The 16,056-nt window shown below is 51.5% G+C and overlaps 1 protein-coding gene across 1 annotated transcript; it reads right to left on the reverse strand.

Moving 5' to 3' along the window:
* Positions 1 to 10,036: 10,036 nt before the first annotated feature.
* Positions 10,037 to 15,017, reverse strand: Slc27a3 (solute carrier family 27 member 3). Its single transcript, XM_041656279.1, has 10 exons — positions 14,314 to 15,017; positions 13,836 to 14,045; positions 13,518 to 13,676; positions 12,814 to 12,938; positions 12,394 to 12,588; positions 12,203 to 12,293; positions 11,883 to 12,081; positions 11,587 to 11,684; positions 11,210 to 11,340; positions 10,037 to 10,301 (listed from the first exon to the last, which is right to left on the reverse strand). Exons 1-10 carry the CDS (start codon positions 14,933 to 14,935, stop codon positions 10,125 to 10,127), a joined length of 2,007 nt encoding a protein of 668 aa, XP_041512213.1. The 5' UTR covers positions 14,936 to 15,017; the 3' UTR covers positions 10,037 to 10,124.
* Positions 15,018 to 16,056: the final 1,039 nt, after the last annotated feature.

A 16,056-nucleotide genomic window follows, 5' to 3' on the forward strand; every position in this document is an offset into this window, starting at 1 on the left:
GTCATTCTGCACAGGTGTGTGACCCCACATACATGTGGTATAACAAACACTCTTGCTGGTTGCATCGTGACTGGGGGTCTTTGGGAGGACTTCTCGCAGACCCTAACACATTTCACTATCCTGTGCCTCTCATGAGTGTTCCCACCCCTAAGGGGTCAAGTACACCTTTAATCTCAACACTCAGAGGCAGAGGCAAGAGGATCTCTGTGAGTACTAGGCCAGCCTGGTCTACAGAGCGAGTTCTAGGACAGCTTCGGCTACACGGAAAAACCATGTCTTGGGAGAGAAAAAAAAGTAACTTGGGAAGAAAAGAGTTTTATTTTTACCTTATAGGCAGGACAAGAATTTAGGGCAGGAACCTGGAGGCAGAAACTGATGCAGACGCCACTGAGTAATGTTGCTTACTGGTTCGTTACTCAGACCTCGTTTAATTACCTTCTCTTTTTAAGATTTATTTATTTTATTTATGAATGCTCTATTTGCATGACTTTATGCCAGAAGAGGACGAGGACATCAGATTCCGCTACAGATGGTTGTGAGCCACCATGTGGTTGCTGGGATTTAAACTCACGTCCTCTGGAAGAGCAGTCAGTGTTCTTAACCACTGAGCCATCTCTCCAGCCCTCAGTCTACTTTCTAATAGCACCCAGCAGCCCAGGGGTGGCATTGCCCACAGTAAGCTGGGTTCACCCACATTAATCATCAATCAAGAAAATGTTAGGTGTGGTGGTGCACACCTTTAATCCAGCACTCAGGAGGCTGAGATCTCTGTGAGGTTGAGGCCAGCCTGGTTCCAAGACAGTCACACCTACATAGAGAGACCATGTCTCAAAAAAAAAAAAAAAAAAAAGAGAGAGAGAGAAGAAAGAAAAAATATATCTGTACCCCACTTGCCTGCCTGGTACCCTAGAGGCCTGTAACTAAGAGTTACAGATGGCCATGAACCCACTCCTTTGTGTTATGCCAAGATCATGGAGTCCCCCCAAAAACCAACTAGGAAACTGAGTCCTGTATGTAAAAGCAAAGAGCCTTTATTCTTAACAAGTTTGCACACTCGGACTCTCCCTGTGTCCAACGTATTGGAGTAATCACAGAGCCCTGACCTCAGTTGGGTTGGGTTTTTATAGTAGCAGGTGGGGGTGAAGGATTTCTAAGGTTCAGGACCCCTGATTGGCTGACATTTGTCTAGGGGTGCCCTGGTGAGTGTGTGCTGGCAGGTGATCCTATCTACAACAGGTGGAACGTTAGGAATTTCTTTTGGATGGCCTGTTCCTGGGTGGTGCCTGGGTGGTCTCAATTTGTGGTCTTTTTTTTTTTTTTTTTTTTGGATTTTAGAGACAGGGTTTCTCTGAAGCTTTGGTGCCTGTCCTGGAACTCGCTCTTGTAGACCAGGCTGGCCTCGAGCTCACAGAGATTCGCCTGTCTCTTCAGTTTGTGGTCTTTCTTCGAACCAGGATTTGTCTTAGGGTAAACTACTGAGACTTCGGGCCTCTAGTGAACTTGTCATGGCTGGATGCTATACTCTACAAGGGCAGCCAGTGCTTTTAACCACTGAGAGCTGTTGATGAGGGAGTGTCATATATCAATCTGTTGATTTCATTGGTTAAGCAATAAAGAAACTGCTTGGCCCTCATAGGTTAAAACATAGGTGGGAGGAATAAACAGAACAGAATGTTGGGAGAAAGAAGCTGAGTCAGGAGTCGCCATGATTCTCCCACTCCAGGCAGATGCAGGTTAAGATCATTCCTGGTAAGCCAGCTCGTGGGCTACACAGATTATAAAAAATGGGCTAGTCCAGGTGCGAGAGTTAGCCGAGAAGAGGCTAGATAGAAATGGGCCAAGCGGTGTTTGAAAGAACACAGTTTCGGTGTAATTATTTCGGGGCATAAGCTAAAGCTAACCGTGCAGGCGGCGGGGGTGCCGGGGATGCAGCCCCGCCGCTCCAATTATTACTACAGAGTGGCGCCCAACGTGGGGCAACTGTATCCACTGAAAGCCTGAGAAAGCTTGGGAAAGAGTAAAGCATGTTTCTTGGTAGCTGCCATTTCTCTGTTCTATTCTGCTTGCTAGAGGCAAGCAAGCGCTCTCATCTAAGAGAGGCTTCCTGACTCAGCTTTAGCTGCAAAACCCTGCAGCTCATTAAGAGGTCCTGCCACGAAACACTTAAATGGTGTTGACAAAAAGCTGAATGCATGCTTTTCGGTTTTCAGCTGTAGCAGGAAAAAAGCTGCGCCATTTAAAAATGCCGGCTTTCTGGGCCGTCCTGCCAGGGCAAACTCTGACTGTTTGAGGCAGGAGGGCCAGCTACAGAGAGAGGACTTGAGTGTTGTCTGTTGCAGCTTGTTTGATGGCAAGGACCTTGAAACACTGTAGACTTGTGGCACTGAATGCGGCTCTGGCCGGTACCTCAGCCACAAGGTTGGAATGGCAGAAAGCTAAGGAATGGGCTACATCTAGCCGGCAAAACCACGGCTTTAGTCCTACTGAGATTGCTTGGTAAATTAAAGACTCATGTGGTCAGAAAAAGAGAGAGAGATACAGTAAAAAGAGAAATTCAAAGACAAAGAAAATTTTTAAATGATTTACAGCGTGTTAAAAATATATACAGACTAAAAGTTGAAGTTCTTAAAGTAAAAAACAAAACAAAAAAAAGCAAGAGAGTTGTTGGGTGTGGTAGTACACACCTTTAATCCCAACACTTGGGAAGCAGAGGGAGATTGCCCTCTGTGACTTCAAGGTGTGGTAGCACATGCCTTTAATCTCAGTGCCTAGAAGGCAGGGACAAACAGATCTCTGTGAGTTCAAGATGCAGTAGTGTACACCTTTAATCCCAAAGCCTGGGAGGCAGAGACAGGCAGATCTCTGAGAGTTCAAGGACAGCCTGGTCTACAGAATTATTTCAGGTCAAAGATACAGAGAACCTGTCTCAAAAAGCAAAAAATAAAAGTAAAAATAAACAAAACAGTGGTTAAAATAAAGCGCACAAAGATGGAAAATACACAGAGAATTTTGATACTGTATGCTATTATGCTCTCTTTGAATTGTTTGAATGCTGAGGAAGGAGCAAGAGCTGCTAAAAGATATTTATTTATAAATGCTGCTGAACTAATCCAACATAGATACTTTGAAAATGCCTTGACTTTGAAATTTGGATCTAAGGACATGATGCTTTGGAAAGGAGTTTCTTATTTTGTTTTCACAGAGGATGAGACCCTGTTCATTTCTTTTATTCCAATTTGGTATGATGGACCACGCCCTCCTGAAGGGTTGGTGTGAACACCTTCAGAAAATTGCTTCGCTCAACTGCCAACTGAGATGAAACTAGCACACAGGTTATACCATGAAAGACCTAATTAACGACGCCCCCATTCAGCAGGAAGCAGTTTGGAGAGAAAAAACTGCGCCCATGTTCCCAAATATGGTTTATAAACGTTCTTTAACATTTAAAGGGGGATATGATATAGATATGAATAATTTGTATTAGTATAGATTTTGCTTTATTGATAGAGATTTAAGGTCAATTTTGTTATATGTATATGCATATTTCTGCTATTGATTAAGATATTGTGATTGTGTAGTTCATTAAAAAATGTAATGTATAATTAAGAAATATAGGTTAATGGATAATCATCAGTAATAGTCAAGCTTGTAGTCGTGTTAGATTTTCTAGATATATAGAGATACATTTCAGTTAGATAGACATTCTTCATATCTTTCAAAGACTGCAGCCCCGTTGCTCCAATTATTACTACAAGCTGTTAACTGTAATTCTGTCATAAGTAAGAGCTTTCCAGGGCCAGGAAGATGGCTCAGGTGTGAAGTGCTTGCCACATGAGCAGGGGGGCCAAGTTTGACCCCCAGCATGCATAGAAAAGCCAAGCACTAGGTGGGGCGGTGGTGGAGCAGCTGCTAACCCCAGCACAGCACGGGGGGGGGGGGGGGGGCGGGCAGGGGGATCTCTGAGCTCAAGCCAACCTGGTCTACAGAGTGAGTTCCAGAACAGCCAATGCTACACAGAGAAACTCTTGTCTCAAGAAAGAGAGAGAGAGAGAAGAAGAAGAAGAAGAAGAAGGAGGAGGAGGAGGAAGAAGAAGAAGAAGAAGAAGAAGAAGAAGAAGAAGAAGAAGAAGAAGAAGAAGAGTCTCTTACCCTCTAGGACAACCTAGTGACTCCCAGAGTTCCCACAGAAGGCTTTGTTCTCTCCTTAGCTGCTCCTCTCTCTAGCTCTCTCTAGTTTCACTCTCAGACCATACTCTTTAACCCCTCAGTGTCTGCAGTGCACTCACCGATCAAATGATCAAACTGCCCCTGGCAGCAGGCCAACAGAACCCCCCCCCCCCCCGGCACCCCCTTGTGTTCTTTTCTTTGCTCTCTTTGTTTTCCGGCACTTATTTCAGAGAGTCCCACACTCCACAGGCATCGGGCATGCATATGGTAGGCAAAACACCCTGACATGTGAAGATAAATAAATAAAATATAAACGCCATATATTTCCGGTTATGGGGGAGCATTTCCAAAAGCAGGGCATGGTGGCTCACACCTTTAATTGGAGCACTCAGGAGGTAGAAGCAGCATATCTCTGAGTTTAAGGCCAGCCTAGTCTACAGAGGGAGGTCCAGGCTGGTCAAGCCTACTCGGGGAAACCCTGACTTAAAAAACAAACAACAACAAAAGACATTCTCCCACAAGGAACTGAAACAGCATTTCACTAAGTGACTGGGAGCTTTGCAAACTGTTCTCGTAATATTGGGCTTGTGGTTGAACAAGAAATGCTCCGGAGACAAAAAGCCAGATCCCAGAGTCCAGAGTTGTGTCTGCACCAGTCGGCTGCCCGAGGCAGGAGGATCATTAGTCCAGCCTGGTTTACTAGAACAAGACCCTGGGACTGAAATACAAAATCCCCAACCAAAATCTTGTATCTGATACAACAGCGACAGTGGATCGTCATGTGGAGGAGGTGGGGATACAGCAGCAGCACAGAGGCAAGTCCTGAGCTGGAGTGTCATGCACCCAGTAGGTGTTGTGCACCCAGTAGGTGCCCACCTGGCACGCACAAAGGCCTTGCTGGGGCAGGGTGGTTTGTGCCTGTAATCCCAGTACTCGGGAAGTGGAAGCAGGAGGATCAGAAGTTTAAGGTCCTGCTCAAGTCCACCATATAGTAAGTTCAAGGACAGCCTGGGCTACTTGAGATCCTGTCTCAAAGACCACATACACACACTGGAATACATTCATCTATAAAGTGGAATGAAACATGGATACATCAATCTAAAATACGCTAAGTGAAACCAGGCAGGGGTGGCACGTGCTTGCCTTTGATCCCAGCACTCAGGAGGTAGAGGCATCTGTGATTCCAGGACAGCCAGGGCTACACAGAGAAACTGTAATGGTCTGCTCTGTCCCTTTAAGAGACAAGCCACGCCCACTCCCTCCCCTGTCCCTGTCCACTGAAGCAAGCTGAGTTTCAGCTTCCAGCCTGAGTCTCTCCCTTTCCATCTTTCTTGAAGAAGCAGGTTCTGTCTCTCCCTTCTCCCCACTTCTCCCCTTCCCCCTTCTCTCTCTCTCTCTCTCTCTCTCTCTCTCTCTCTCTCTGCCTTTCTTTCTGCTCTTCTCCCCTTTCCCCTCCATAACCCAGTAAATAAATATCCAACCTCACTCTGCATGGCAAGCCTATTCATGTCTCTGTCTCTCCCCTGTGGCATGGCTCCCTGCCCAGGACCAGCCGCCTTTGGAGACCTGTGGTGTGGTCTCGTGGCATGCCCATCTGTCTCTCCTTGTGGAACTGACTCCCCCATCGAGGTCTCTCACCCACCGTGCAGCTCCCTGCCTGGGACTGGGACCCTGGTACAGCCACTTGGGGAACTGTGCAATCCCTGCCTGGGACCAGCTGTCTGCTGCAGCCACTAGGGGACCTGCAACATTTGTCTCAAAACAAAACAAAACAAAACAAAAACTCTAATAGTAATAATAGTAATAAAAAGTAAAATATGCTAAGTGAAAAAAGACATATAAAAGACCACATAGTCTATGATCCATAAAATGACTAAGCTGGGTGTGAGAGTTGATGCCTGTTCCACAGCAGCTTGGGCTACACAGTGACTTCCCAAGTGAGGTTATGCTGTAACTAAGTAAAACAAACACTAGTTTCTAGAATGCAGAGGTCTACACAGACAAACAATAGATACATGACTTCCAGGGCACCATGAAGAAAGAGTAGGTATGACTGGCAATGGATAGATTGTTCTCTCTGGGATGATGAAAATATTCTAAAGAGTTCATTTTCCTTGTTTTGAAATGGGGAACCACTGCGTCCTGGGCCTTCCCATTACAGCATCTGGCGCAGCTAGGACAGGAGCGCCCCAGGGCTCCCCTCGAAGTGTAAGACTAGTACCGTGGAGCCGGCGGCTGGCCGGGAACAGAGCTCCGTGAACTCTGTGTACATTCCTGAGGCCGGAGGTGCCACCTCACTCCACAAATGATGCTGCATCTTCATCTTTAGCCCCTAAAGACCTCGGGAGGAGCCCCCGATGCTTCTGTCTGTCCCTCCCCTCTGTTCATCTCTCAGCTTCAGGGCCAGCTAGGGGAAGGGAGGCTCCAAAGAAGACAGGTGAGTAGCTTGCTCCACCAAGCGTGGAGCGTGGAGCGAGAGGACTCCTCCCGCCTTCCTGGCACTGTGTGCGCTTGCGCGGTGAGCCTGGGCTTGCTTTGTTACTCTTGGCTGTCGTCTCCCGGCTGACCAAAATCTTCTGGAGAGCTGAGGCCCAGGAGCTGGGAAAATGTCAAGGCCACTTCCACACGGTGAAACTTTGCAGGCCCTGAGATCTTAGTCCTGTGCTGCACAGAAGAAATCGCAGGCAGCTACAAAGACGTGGAAGTGGCGGTGTCTTTGCTTAGGGACATTGAAAATTGAGCTCCTAGAATCTTACACTTCTTTGATCAATACAAAAACTTTTGTGTGCATTCCATACAAAAGCAGAGGTCACAGTTTTCGGATTCCTGCCCTGAGATGGGGTGCCCTTAAGTGTCCAGCAAAGATGTCACAGACACAGCGATGGTAGAGTGGGGGGATGGCTCGGTTGATAAAGGCCAGTTGCCTAGCTGGATGATCTAAGTTTGATCCCCAAGACCTATAAGGTAGAAGGAAAAAACTGGCTCTGGCAAGTTGTCCCTTGACCTCCACACGCACCCTGTGGCTTTGCTTCTGCCCCAGTTTAGAAAAAGAAAAAAAAGCACACAGACACTGTGTACTGTGGTTCTTTCCACTGCGGCTTTCAGGGCGGTGACCATCCCTGCCCGATAAAGGGCACCAGCCAGCACACTTGTAGTTATCTCATAATCCTGTTTAACTTTGTTTCAACTTTTTTTGTTTTTTTGCTCTAGTAGGAAAACCTAATTCTTTTGAATTAAATCAGCCTGAGGCAGGGGAGGTTCAAGGCCGGCCTGGGCTACTGGAAAGAGTCTGTTGGAAGGTCTCTCCCACTGTAAAACAGTGAGGCCTGCACCCCAAGCCTCCGGGAGGCCACCCCTGGGTCAGCCTTCTGTACAGACTCCCCTTTCTGGCAGTCTGTGGGTAAGCGCAGGCATCCTGCACCCCCAGCTGATGTTTTACTACCGAGAGAAGTGAGGTCAGCGTTTCGACCGGCATTGTTCAGTAGAAGTGTGTGAGCCATAACGAGAAAACCAGGAGACACACTAAATAATTGATTTGGAAGATTGAGAGGGAGCAAGTGAGCCATATAATTCTAAAATAGCAACGCTTTAACAAAACAATATTAAGATTTTAAACAATAATCATTGAGTAACTTAGCCAACTTCTTTTTTAATATTTATTTATTTATTTGTTATGTATACAATATTCTGTCTGTGTGTATGTCTGCAGGCCAGAAGAGGGCACCAGACCCCATTACAGATGGTTGTGAGCCACCATGTGGTTGCTGGGAATTGAACTCAGGACTTTTGGAAGAGCAGGCAATGCTCTTAACCACTGAGCCATCTCTCCAGCCCCCTAAGATTTTAACTACACATAGTCAAGATTGTCTCTCCTCATGTAAGCAATATATAACGCTAAAACATTCTATTTAAACTGGGTGGTGGCGGCGCACGCCTTTAATCCCAGCACTCAGGAGACAGAGGCAGGCAGATCTCTGTGAGTTCGAGACCAGTCTGGTCTACAAGAGCTAGTTCCAGGACAGGCTCCAAAGCCACAGAGAAACCCTGTCTCAAAAAAAAAAAAAAGAAAAGAAAAGAAAGAAAGAAAAGAAAACATTTGTTTATTTTTTGGAGAAGGGTTTTATAAGCTGGACTCGAGCTCACTGTGCAGGCAGGGATCCTGGGATTACAGGCATGTGCTACCACACCAGGCTTTATGGTTTTATGTGGTGCTGAGCATCAATCCCTGGGCTTCCTGAAGGCGAGGCAAGCATTCTACTGACTGGGCTACATCTCCGTCCCCATATTGTTTTTGAGATGGTTTCTGCTGTTTCCCATGCTGGCCTCAAACCCCTAGTCTCAAGTAATTCTCCCAAGTGAATATCACTTTACTTGACTCTAAAACAGTTATTAATGAATCTGCGTCCCAGTTTTCTCATGTGGCATGTTCTGTGTGCGTAGCTAGAGCAGGTTTCTCATGTGCCGTGTGCATAGCTAGAGCAGGTTTCTCATGTGCATGTGCCGTGTGCATAGCTAGAGCAGGTTTCTCATGTGCCATGTGCATAGCTAGCGCAGGTTTCTCATGTGCATGTGCCGTGTGCATAGCTAGAGCAGGTTTCTCATGTGCCGTGTGCATAGCTAGAGCAGGTTTCTCATGTGCCGTGTGCATAGCTAGAGCAGGTTTCTCATGTGCCGTGTGCATAGCTAGAGCAGGTTTCTCATGTACCATGTGCCGTGTGCATAGCTAGAGCAGGTCCCACTTTGGACCGCATGCATTTCAGCCTCTCTCACGTTGCTAGCAGCTGCCCTAGCAGTCAGTGGTGATTCCCCAAGGGAGGAGGTGGAAGACCTGGGCAGAGGTGGCAGAGTTGTCTTAGAGGAGCCAGTGGGCACATCTGCCTACCTCCCCAGCCAGGTTTACCTCAACCTGTGCTCTTTCTGGGGGCAGACTGGGAAAGTTCCTAATGTGTGTGGATGTTGCCTCGCCTCTGCCGTCAGGAAGGCTGAACCGAGCTTGCTGGTGGACCCAGCGGGGGATGCAGGCTTTGGCAAGAGGGCTGGTAGTAGGGGTCCAGGCTTTAGAGGTGAGGCGTGTCGTGTGTTTGTGCACGTCTTCATGTATGTGTGTGTACAACATGCACACAAGCTTGGTGCCCACCAAGGCCAGAGAGGGGTTTGGTTCTCATGGCTCTCTGCCACTGAGTCCCCAGCCTCCGACCACTCATGGTGGGGGGCGGAGTCAGGAGAAGGAAAACTAGAGGCACCTTGGTTCCTGGGAGACAGGAGTTTCACCACTTAACCTTCCCAGATGGTGAACTTTCTGGACTCTTCCTTCAGGAGATGAAAGGAGCCCTCTCAGCTTCCCACCCCGCCTCATCCCTGCCTGCCTGCAGTTTCTCGAGCCCCACCCTAAGGGGCTGTGGAAGTCAACTCTCCTTCTGGAAGTCTGACTGGTGGTCTTAGGCTGAGGGCTCCCTCCCTGTCTGATTTCTCTAGATCACTGTATCTCAGTGTTCCCCACCCCTGCCCACATTTGTTTTCCATGGTTGAGACTTCCTCAGGCTGTGGTGGGGTCAGCAGGAGTGGGGTGGTAGGGGAGCGGGGTATAGGGAGGCTGTGTTTCTCTATTTGCTTCTGCCATCCCATTCAATCCTCTGGAATCCTACAGCTCTTGAGACAGCAGTGTAAATGAACAATCAAGAGCACAAACATCAGCCACCAGGGCTTCTCCAGGACCCAGCAGGGTCAGATGTGATCATCAGAAAGGCTCAGCCACAGCTCAGGGTCACATAAGGTCAGGACAGGAATGCGGAGCCTGGGGCCCCACGGGAAAGCAGCCCCACCGACCAGGAAGATGAACCAGATAAGCTCCAGCTGTTTATTACAAAATGATAATCACTCCATATACAAAAGATCCCCAAACCCCTGGTACAGTCATGGTGGCTGTACCCCCAGAGCCCTCCCTTAAGTGGAAGGTCTCAGATTCTAAGGTCTCCAGAGAGGAGGGCATTGTAGCGGGCAGGTGTGAGGGGCAGGTAGGCACCCACTTCCTGGTCTAGGACATAAAGAGGGTCTGGCAGCGCGCTGGGGTCAAAGCCCTCATTCGCCATCCGAACCTTCTGCTGTTTGAAGGTCTCGGTAGTGGCCAGAGACTCCTGGGGAGAGAAGGGGGTTTTCAAAGAGAGCTGGAGGAAAGTACTTTGTCCATTTAGTGCAGGCCTGCTGCCGGCCAGAAGGGCACAGACTTGTGGGCATGCTGAACACATACACACATAGTAAGGTGAGGGCCAGAGAGAAAGAAGTGAGAAGCCTGAAGGAGGGGCTGAAGGGAGCCAGCCCAGTCAGCAAAGCATGAAGGAAGACCTGAAGTCAGTCAACAGGACCCGTGAAGAACGCTGGGAGAAGGTGGGGCGGGCGGGAGCCCCTCTGGGATTCACTGGTCAATCTACCCTAACTGGCAAGCATGCAAGCCAATAGGTGGCTGGGACCCCGAGGATAGCAGCCAAAGCAGCGTACACACACACACACACACACACACACACACACACACACACGAGAGCAAAAGGGAGGGGGAGGAGAAGCAAGTCTAGCAAGGGGCAAGTGTCCTTTCCTTTCTCTTCCTGGAGTGTCCTGCCTGGGATTCCTTTGTGGGGTTTAAAAAGACAAGTTCTCGGGCTGGAGAGATGGCTCAGTGGTTAAGAGCATTGCCTGCTCTTCCAAAGGTCCTGAGTTCAATTCCCAGCAACCACATGGTGGCTCACAACCATCTGTAATAAGGTCTGATGCCCTCTTCTGGCCTGCAGACATACACACAGACAGAACATTGTATACATAATAAATAAATAAATATTAAAAAAAAAAAAAGACAAGTTCTCCTGAGTAAGTTGTGAGTGTGGGGATCATAGGGGAGGATAGAAAGGGAGATGAGCAGAGAAAAATATATAGTTCAATAAAATCAATAAACAAACAAAAAGAAGAAAGAAAACAGCAAGAGTTGAGATATAAAGCAGAACCACTAACAGTGGCAGACGCGCTGGGGGTTGGGGCAGGAGTGGCTGGTTACCTGGAGCCTGAGGAATCGGGGTCGCGCATACGGTGGTAAGTTCTCAGAAACGTGGGTGTACAGCTGAACAAGGTCCAAAGCCTGTGGGGGTCGCAGGGCCAAGGCTGCCATGCCAGCCCTGCCTTCGTGCCCTGGTGGGTGGGAGACACGGAAGCCCTTCTAGAACCTGTGCCCGAGCAGGGCTGTGTGAGGTGTTCAGGGTCCTCCCCGCCCCGCACGCTGAGCACCTGGCACTCCCCGCCCCCCACGCTGGGTACCTGGCACTCCCCGCCCCCCACGCTGGGTACCTGGCACTCCCCGCCCCCCACGCTGGGTACCTGGCACTCCCCGCCCCCCACGCTGGGTACCTGGCACTCCCCGCCCCCCACGCTGGGTACCTGGCACACTGACTCCATAGACGTTCACCTCCTGCAGGAAGTTCAAGGCCTCCAAGACTTCCGCCACTTCCGTAGTGGCCACATTCTCCCCCTTCCACCTGTTGAAGACAGAGACGCGCGGAGAAGGGTTAAGGGCCTAGAATTCTGCTGAGGAGAGAAAGAGGCCAGGGAAGAAGGCTGCTGCCAAGTCTGAGAAAGAGGTAGGGCTGGACGTGGGGTGAGGTGGGAGGGCATAGCGCTGGCTTTCTGAGGTCTGAATCACTGAGTTTGGAAGTCGACTGGAAAGTTACAGATACCTGAAGGTGTCTCCCGTACGATCATGGAAATGAAGAAAGCCTTGCTTATCACAGACCAAGAGGTCCCCAGTATTAAAGAAAACGTCCCCAGGCCAGAAGACATCCTTCAGCAGCTTCCCCTGGGCCAGTTCTGGAGCCCCAGCGTAGCCCAGAAAAGGGGACTGCTGGCTCACCGGGGCCACCAATAGCCCTGGCTCACCTGGAAAAATTCTGGGGTCAGGAGTGAGTTACCCAATGTCACCCAGACCTCCAGGCCCCACCCCGCTTCAGCTGCCAAGTCCAACCTTGCCTGCCAGATTCACCCCAACCCAAGTACAAACCTGGAGCTGTGGCCACACAACGCCCCTGGGCATTCCGAACAGGCTCCCCTGTCAGGACATCGTATCGAATCAAGGAGAAGGGGAAGAGGTGCTGGGGAAGAGGAGAGCCACGCTGGGCCACCAGCTTCAGGAGCCTTCCTTCTCACTTCCCCTGCTGCTCCGAGGGTTCTCATGTCCTTTCTGCCTCTCACCTTGTACAGCCAGGACGCGCGCCCCACGGCACCCTGTTGTCCCGTGTAGTTGAAAGTAGCCACGTTGCCCTCTGTCATTCCATATGTCTCCAGGATCTGCAGAGGCCCAAAGCGCCGCACGAAACGCTCCCAGGTGTCCGGGCGCAGCCCACTGCCCACTGCCAGCCGGACCTTGTGGCCACGTTCTGCCTGGCTCTGGGATGAGTGAGAGAAACAGGACAGCAGCTTCAAGCTTCCAGGTCCCCAGAGTGAAGCTCTGTCCCTCCCTCTACTGTGCTCTCTCTCTCCCTAGGTGTCAGAAGGCGTGTTCAACTGTGGGCTACTGGCACGGTGCTATTTCTTCTCCTAGCTTCCTCTCTCCAGTTTCCAGAAGTCAGGCTCAGCGTCCCCAGCTGTCTGGCCTGCTCTGTGCCTACTCACCGGGGGCTGGTTGACGAGGTATCGGCACAACTCCCCAATGTACTGGAATACTGTCACACCGTGCTTCTGGCAATCTTCCCAGAACTGGCTAGCTGAGAACCTGGGCTTGAGTACCATCGTGGCACCTGCCAGAAAAGGGAGAGAAGGTCAAGAGATGACCCTAAGCACCTCTGCTCCCAGGGAAGGACCTGCCTTAAGAACGGTGGATGAGCCGGGCAGTGGTGGTGCACTCGGGAGGCAGAGGCAGGCAGATCTTTGTGAGTTCGAGGCCAGCCTGGTCTACGAGAGCTAGTTCCAGGACAGGCTAGTGGGTGAATCTTTCCCCACTTGTGTCTGGTGAGGCTAACACTCCTTAGGGACTGACACAGCCCTTCTCTTTGTCCTCCCTGAAGTCTGGATCCTCCATACTGGCTCAGCCTGTGGCCGAGTGGATAACGTTTCCTGCCATCCACCAGGAGTTCCTCCAGGCAAGGCAGGCATAGGAGGTCCTTCTGCACTTGCTGAAGAGTGGCTCTCAGCCAGTGAGGTCGCATCCCAGATGTTTACATCATGATTCATAACAGTAGCGACATTACAGTTATGAAGTAGCAATGAAATCATTTTATGGCTGAGGGGTCACCACGACAGGCGGAACTGTATTAAAGGGCACAGCATTAGGAAGGTTGGGGATCCCTGTGCTAGAGGAATATGTGAGGGAGACTGACCAATGCCCAAGCAGCCCACGATGCCCAGCAGGGAGCCAGACATGTGGTACAGTGGGAGCGCGAGGTAGATCACATCCTTCTGGTGAACACCACACAGCTGGTAGAACCCCTGGCATTGCAGGACCTTCAGGTGACTGATGCGAGCAGCCTTGGGCAGGCCTGAAGGGTGGCAAAGAGGGGCACAGTCAGCTGAGGAGTCCCATGTCCTGGAAAAGTGGGTGGTTTGGGAGTGGAAGGAGCGAAACTGCCTGGGATGGTGGCCAGAGTGACCTGAAAGTCCTCTCCCTAGACGTTCCCAGCTCTGTCTCGGCATCTCACCAGTAGTCCCAGAGGTGAAGATGTACAGGCAGGTGTCCATCATGCTCTGGGGGGCAGAGAGGTACCCAGGCACTGGCTCATCCACTTGGGCTGCAGCCTCGGACAGCAAATTGCTGATTCCAGCAAGATGAGCTTCGGGGCCGGTCGCCCACAGGTGGAGCCCCATGGCTCTCAGGGCGGGCAGATCCGGCTCCAGGGACTCCAGGAACTCTACAAGGATGGGCAGATCGAGCATCATGGCTCTCCAGCTACGCTAAACTCTTCAGCACCAGCACCGTTGGCTTACTCTCTGTCCCTCTAGGGTAAGGGTGGCACTATGGGTATCCCACCCATGTTGCGCCTGGGACCTGTAATCCGACGGCCTGGGAATCCTTTGGATTCAGCACCATCCCTTCCCAGACCAGGGGCCTCTTTTTCTCACTCACTTCGGGAACTCGGTCCGGGACCAGACCCGCCCCCTCTGGCTCCCCAGTCCTACCTGACGCCAGCACGAGCGCGCTTGCTCGGCAGCTGCGGAGGCAATGCAGCAGGGGCCCTCGGCGGAGGGCGGTGGGCACAAAGGCCGTGCGCAGGCCGGCTTTGGCCAGTCCGAACCAAAGCCATAGGAATTCCGGCCCCGCGGGGAGGAGCAGCGCCACAGTCGCCCTGGGTGCCAGAGGGGGTGCGGTCGTCTCTCCTCCAGTCTCCTGGTCTCCGGCCACAGGCGCCGCGCCTGCGCCTTCCTTGGTGCTACGGGTGTCCGAGTCGCCTCGGCCCCCGGCCCAGCGGCGTGCGCGCAGGAAAGCGCGAGCAGCCCGGTTGCTCTCGCGCTCGGCGTCCGCGTAGCTGAAGCGCTGAGCTCCGTGAATGAGGAAAGTGTGCATCGGGCGCTCCCGGGCCAGGTGCGCGAGGCGCCAGGCCAGGCTGCAGCCGCCCTCGGGGCTCTCCGGGTCTGCAGCCGCTGCGGCCAGCGCGCGATCTCGAAGGGCCCTTTTGCAGCGGAGGGCGCGCACTGTGAAGGCCAGGTCTGCTGGCAGCCAGCGCAGCTGAGGCCAGAGGTCCAACTTCAGCAGCAGAGGCAGCAGTAAGAGTAGGGGCAGCAGCAATAGGAGAGCCGCCATGGTGCCCTCTTCCTCTGGTCTGCTCCTGGAGCTCACATACACTCCGGGTGGTCTCTCCTGAAACGCTGATCTGGGTCGGGCTCCCGAGAATTCTGTCTCCCGGAGCGTGGCGCGCGTGCGCTGGCACCCGCCCTTCCCACCCAGCTTCTGTGGTGTGGCGCGGGAGCCAGGAGTGGGGGGCGGCTCTGCCCTCCCCACAGCCCAGGCCCCGCCCTAGGCGCACTCGCTGTGGAATTTGACTGCTGGTGGCCAGCAGCCTGTTGCGGCTGAAGTGGTACCTACCCTCAACCCCAGAGCAGGGATTTTCAGGGCCATCTAAGCTACTGGCTGGCTGAGGGAGTCCTGGTTCAGGAGCCAGGGCGCCTCTGTCATTCTTTCCCTTGGTGGTTATCACCCGTGATGGGATGGTACCATTGCTCTCTTTCCAAGGAGACTAAATAATTTGGACCCTGGCCCGTTCAGTTCTGCAAGCCCAGGCAGGATGTTCAGCTACCAGCAGCAGTAGCAACCCCAGGGAATGGGTGGGGGCCTGAGAGTTAAGTAGGGGAAAGGTGGAGGCCAGACTGCCAGAGTTTTGGAAGGAGGCCCTCCATTTTAGGCAAGGATACAATAATTGGGATCAGCCAGCAAATGCTTCCCATCCTGGTTTGGTTTTAATGGGTGCAGTGGAAACCGGGGATGGGAGGAGGAAGAAAGAGGCCTCTGGTGGTTAAGAGTCTAAAAAGGAGTAGTGGCTTTAAAGGAGCACGGACGCTCTGGAGTCTAGGCTGAACCAAGGAAGCATATGCACTGAACTGTCTGAACACCCCTCCACCGGAAGCACGGCCTGCCTGGGATTCTCTGCTGCTACATGGTGACATCAGTGGTCAGACCAGGAGGAGCGTCTCCTATCCCTGGTATTAGAACTTTGGTCCTCTCTCCTTCAAAACTCAGCGTGGAGCATCCTTCCCTGCTTGCTTAGAAAGCACACACCTAACAAAGCGGAGACAAATACTAGCTTTTGGACAATCTGGAATGGAATGTGTGGAGTACGTGCATGTTTGCATGTGATCGCATGTGTATTTGTGGGTGGGGAGGACCAGGATCCTCCCAGAACTCACCAACACTGAGTGTAGCTGGCT

Source organism: Microtus oregoni, unplaced genomic scaffold (genome assembly GCF_018167655.1).
Source record: "Microtus oregoni isolate MIOR12 unplaced genomic scaffold, Mior012 000007F_ref0000211, whole genome shotgun sequence".
Taxonomy (NCBI): domain Eukaryota; kingdom Metazoa; phylum Chordata; class Mammalia; order Rodentia; family Cricetidae; genus Microtus; species Microtus oregoni.

Bases quoted from the DNA above. Each gene is read 5' to 3' on its own strand.
- Slc27a3 (XM_041656279.1), bottom strand. From the start codon at position 14,935: ATGGCGGCTCTCCTATTGCTGCTGCCCCTACTCTTACTGCTGCCTCTG. The intron at 13,677-13,835 runs GTGAGATGCCGA...GCCACCCTTCAG, and splicing joins CTTCACCTCTGGGACTACTG to GCCTGCCCAAGGCTGCTCGC. The intron at 10,302-11,209 runs GTAACCAGCCAC...TTCTCTCCCCAG, and splicing joins CCCGATTCCTCAGGCTCCAG to GAGTCTCTGGCCACTACCGA.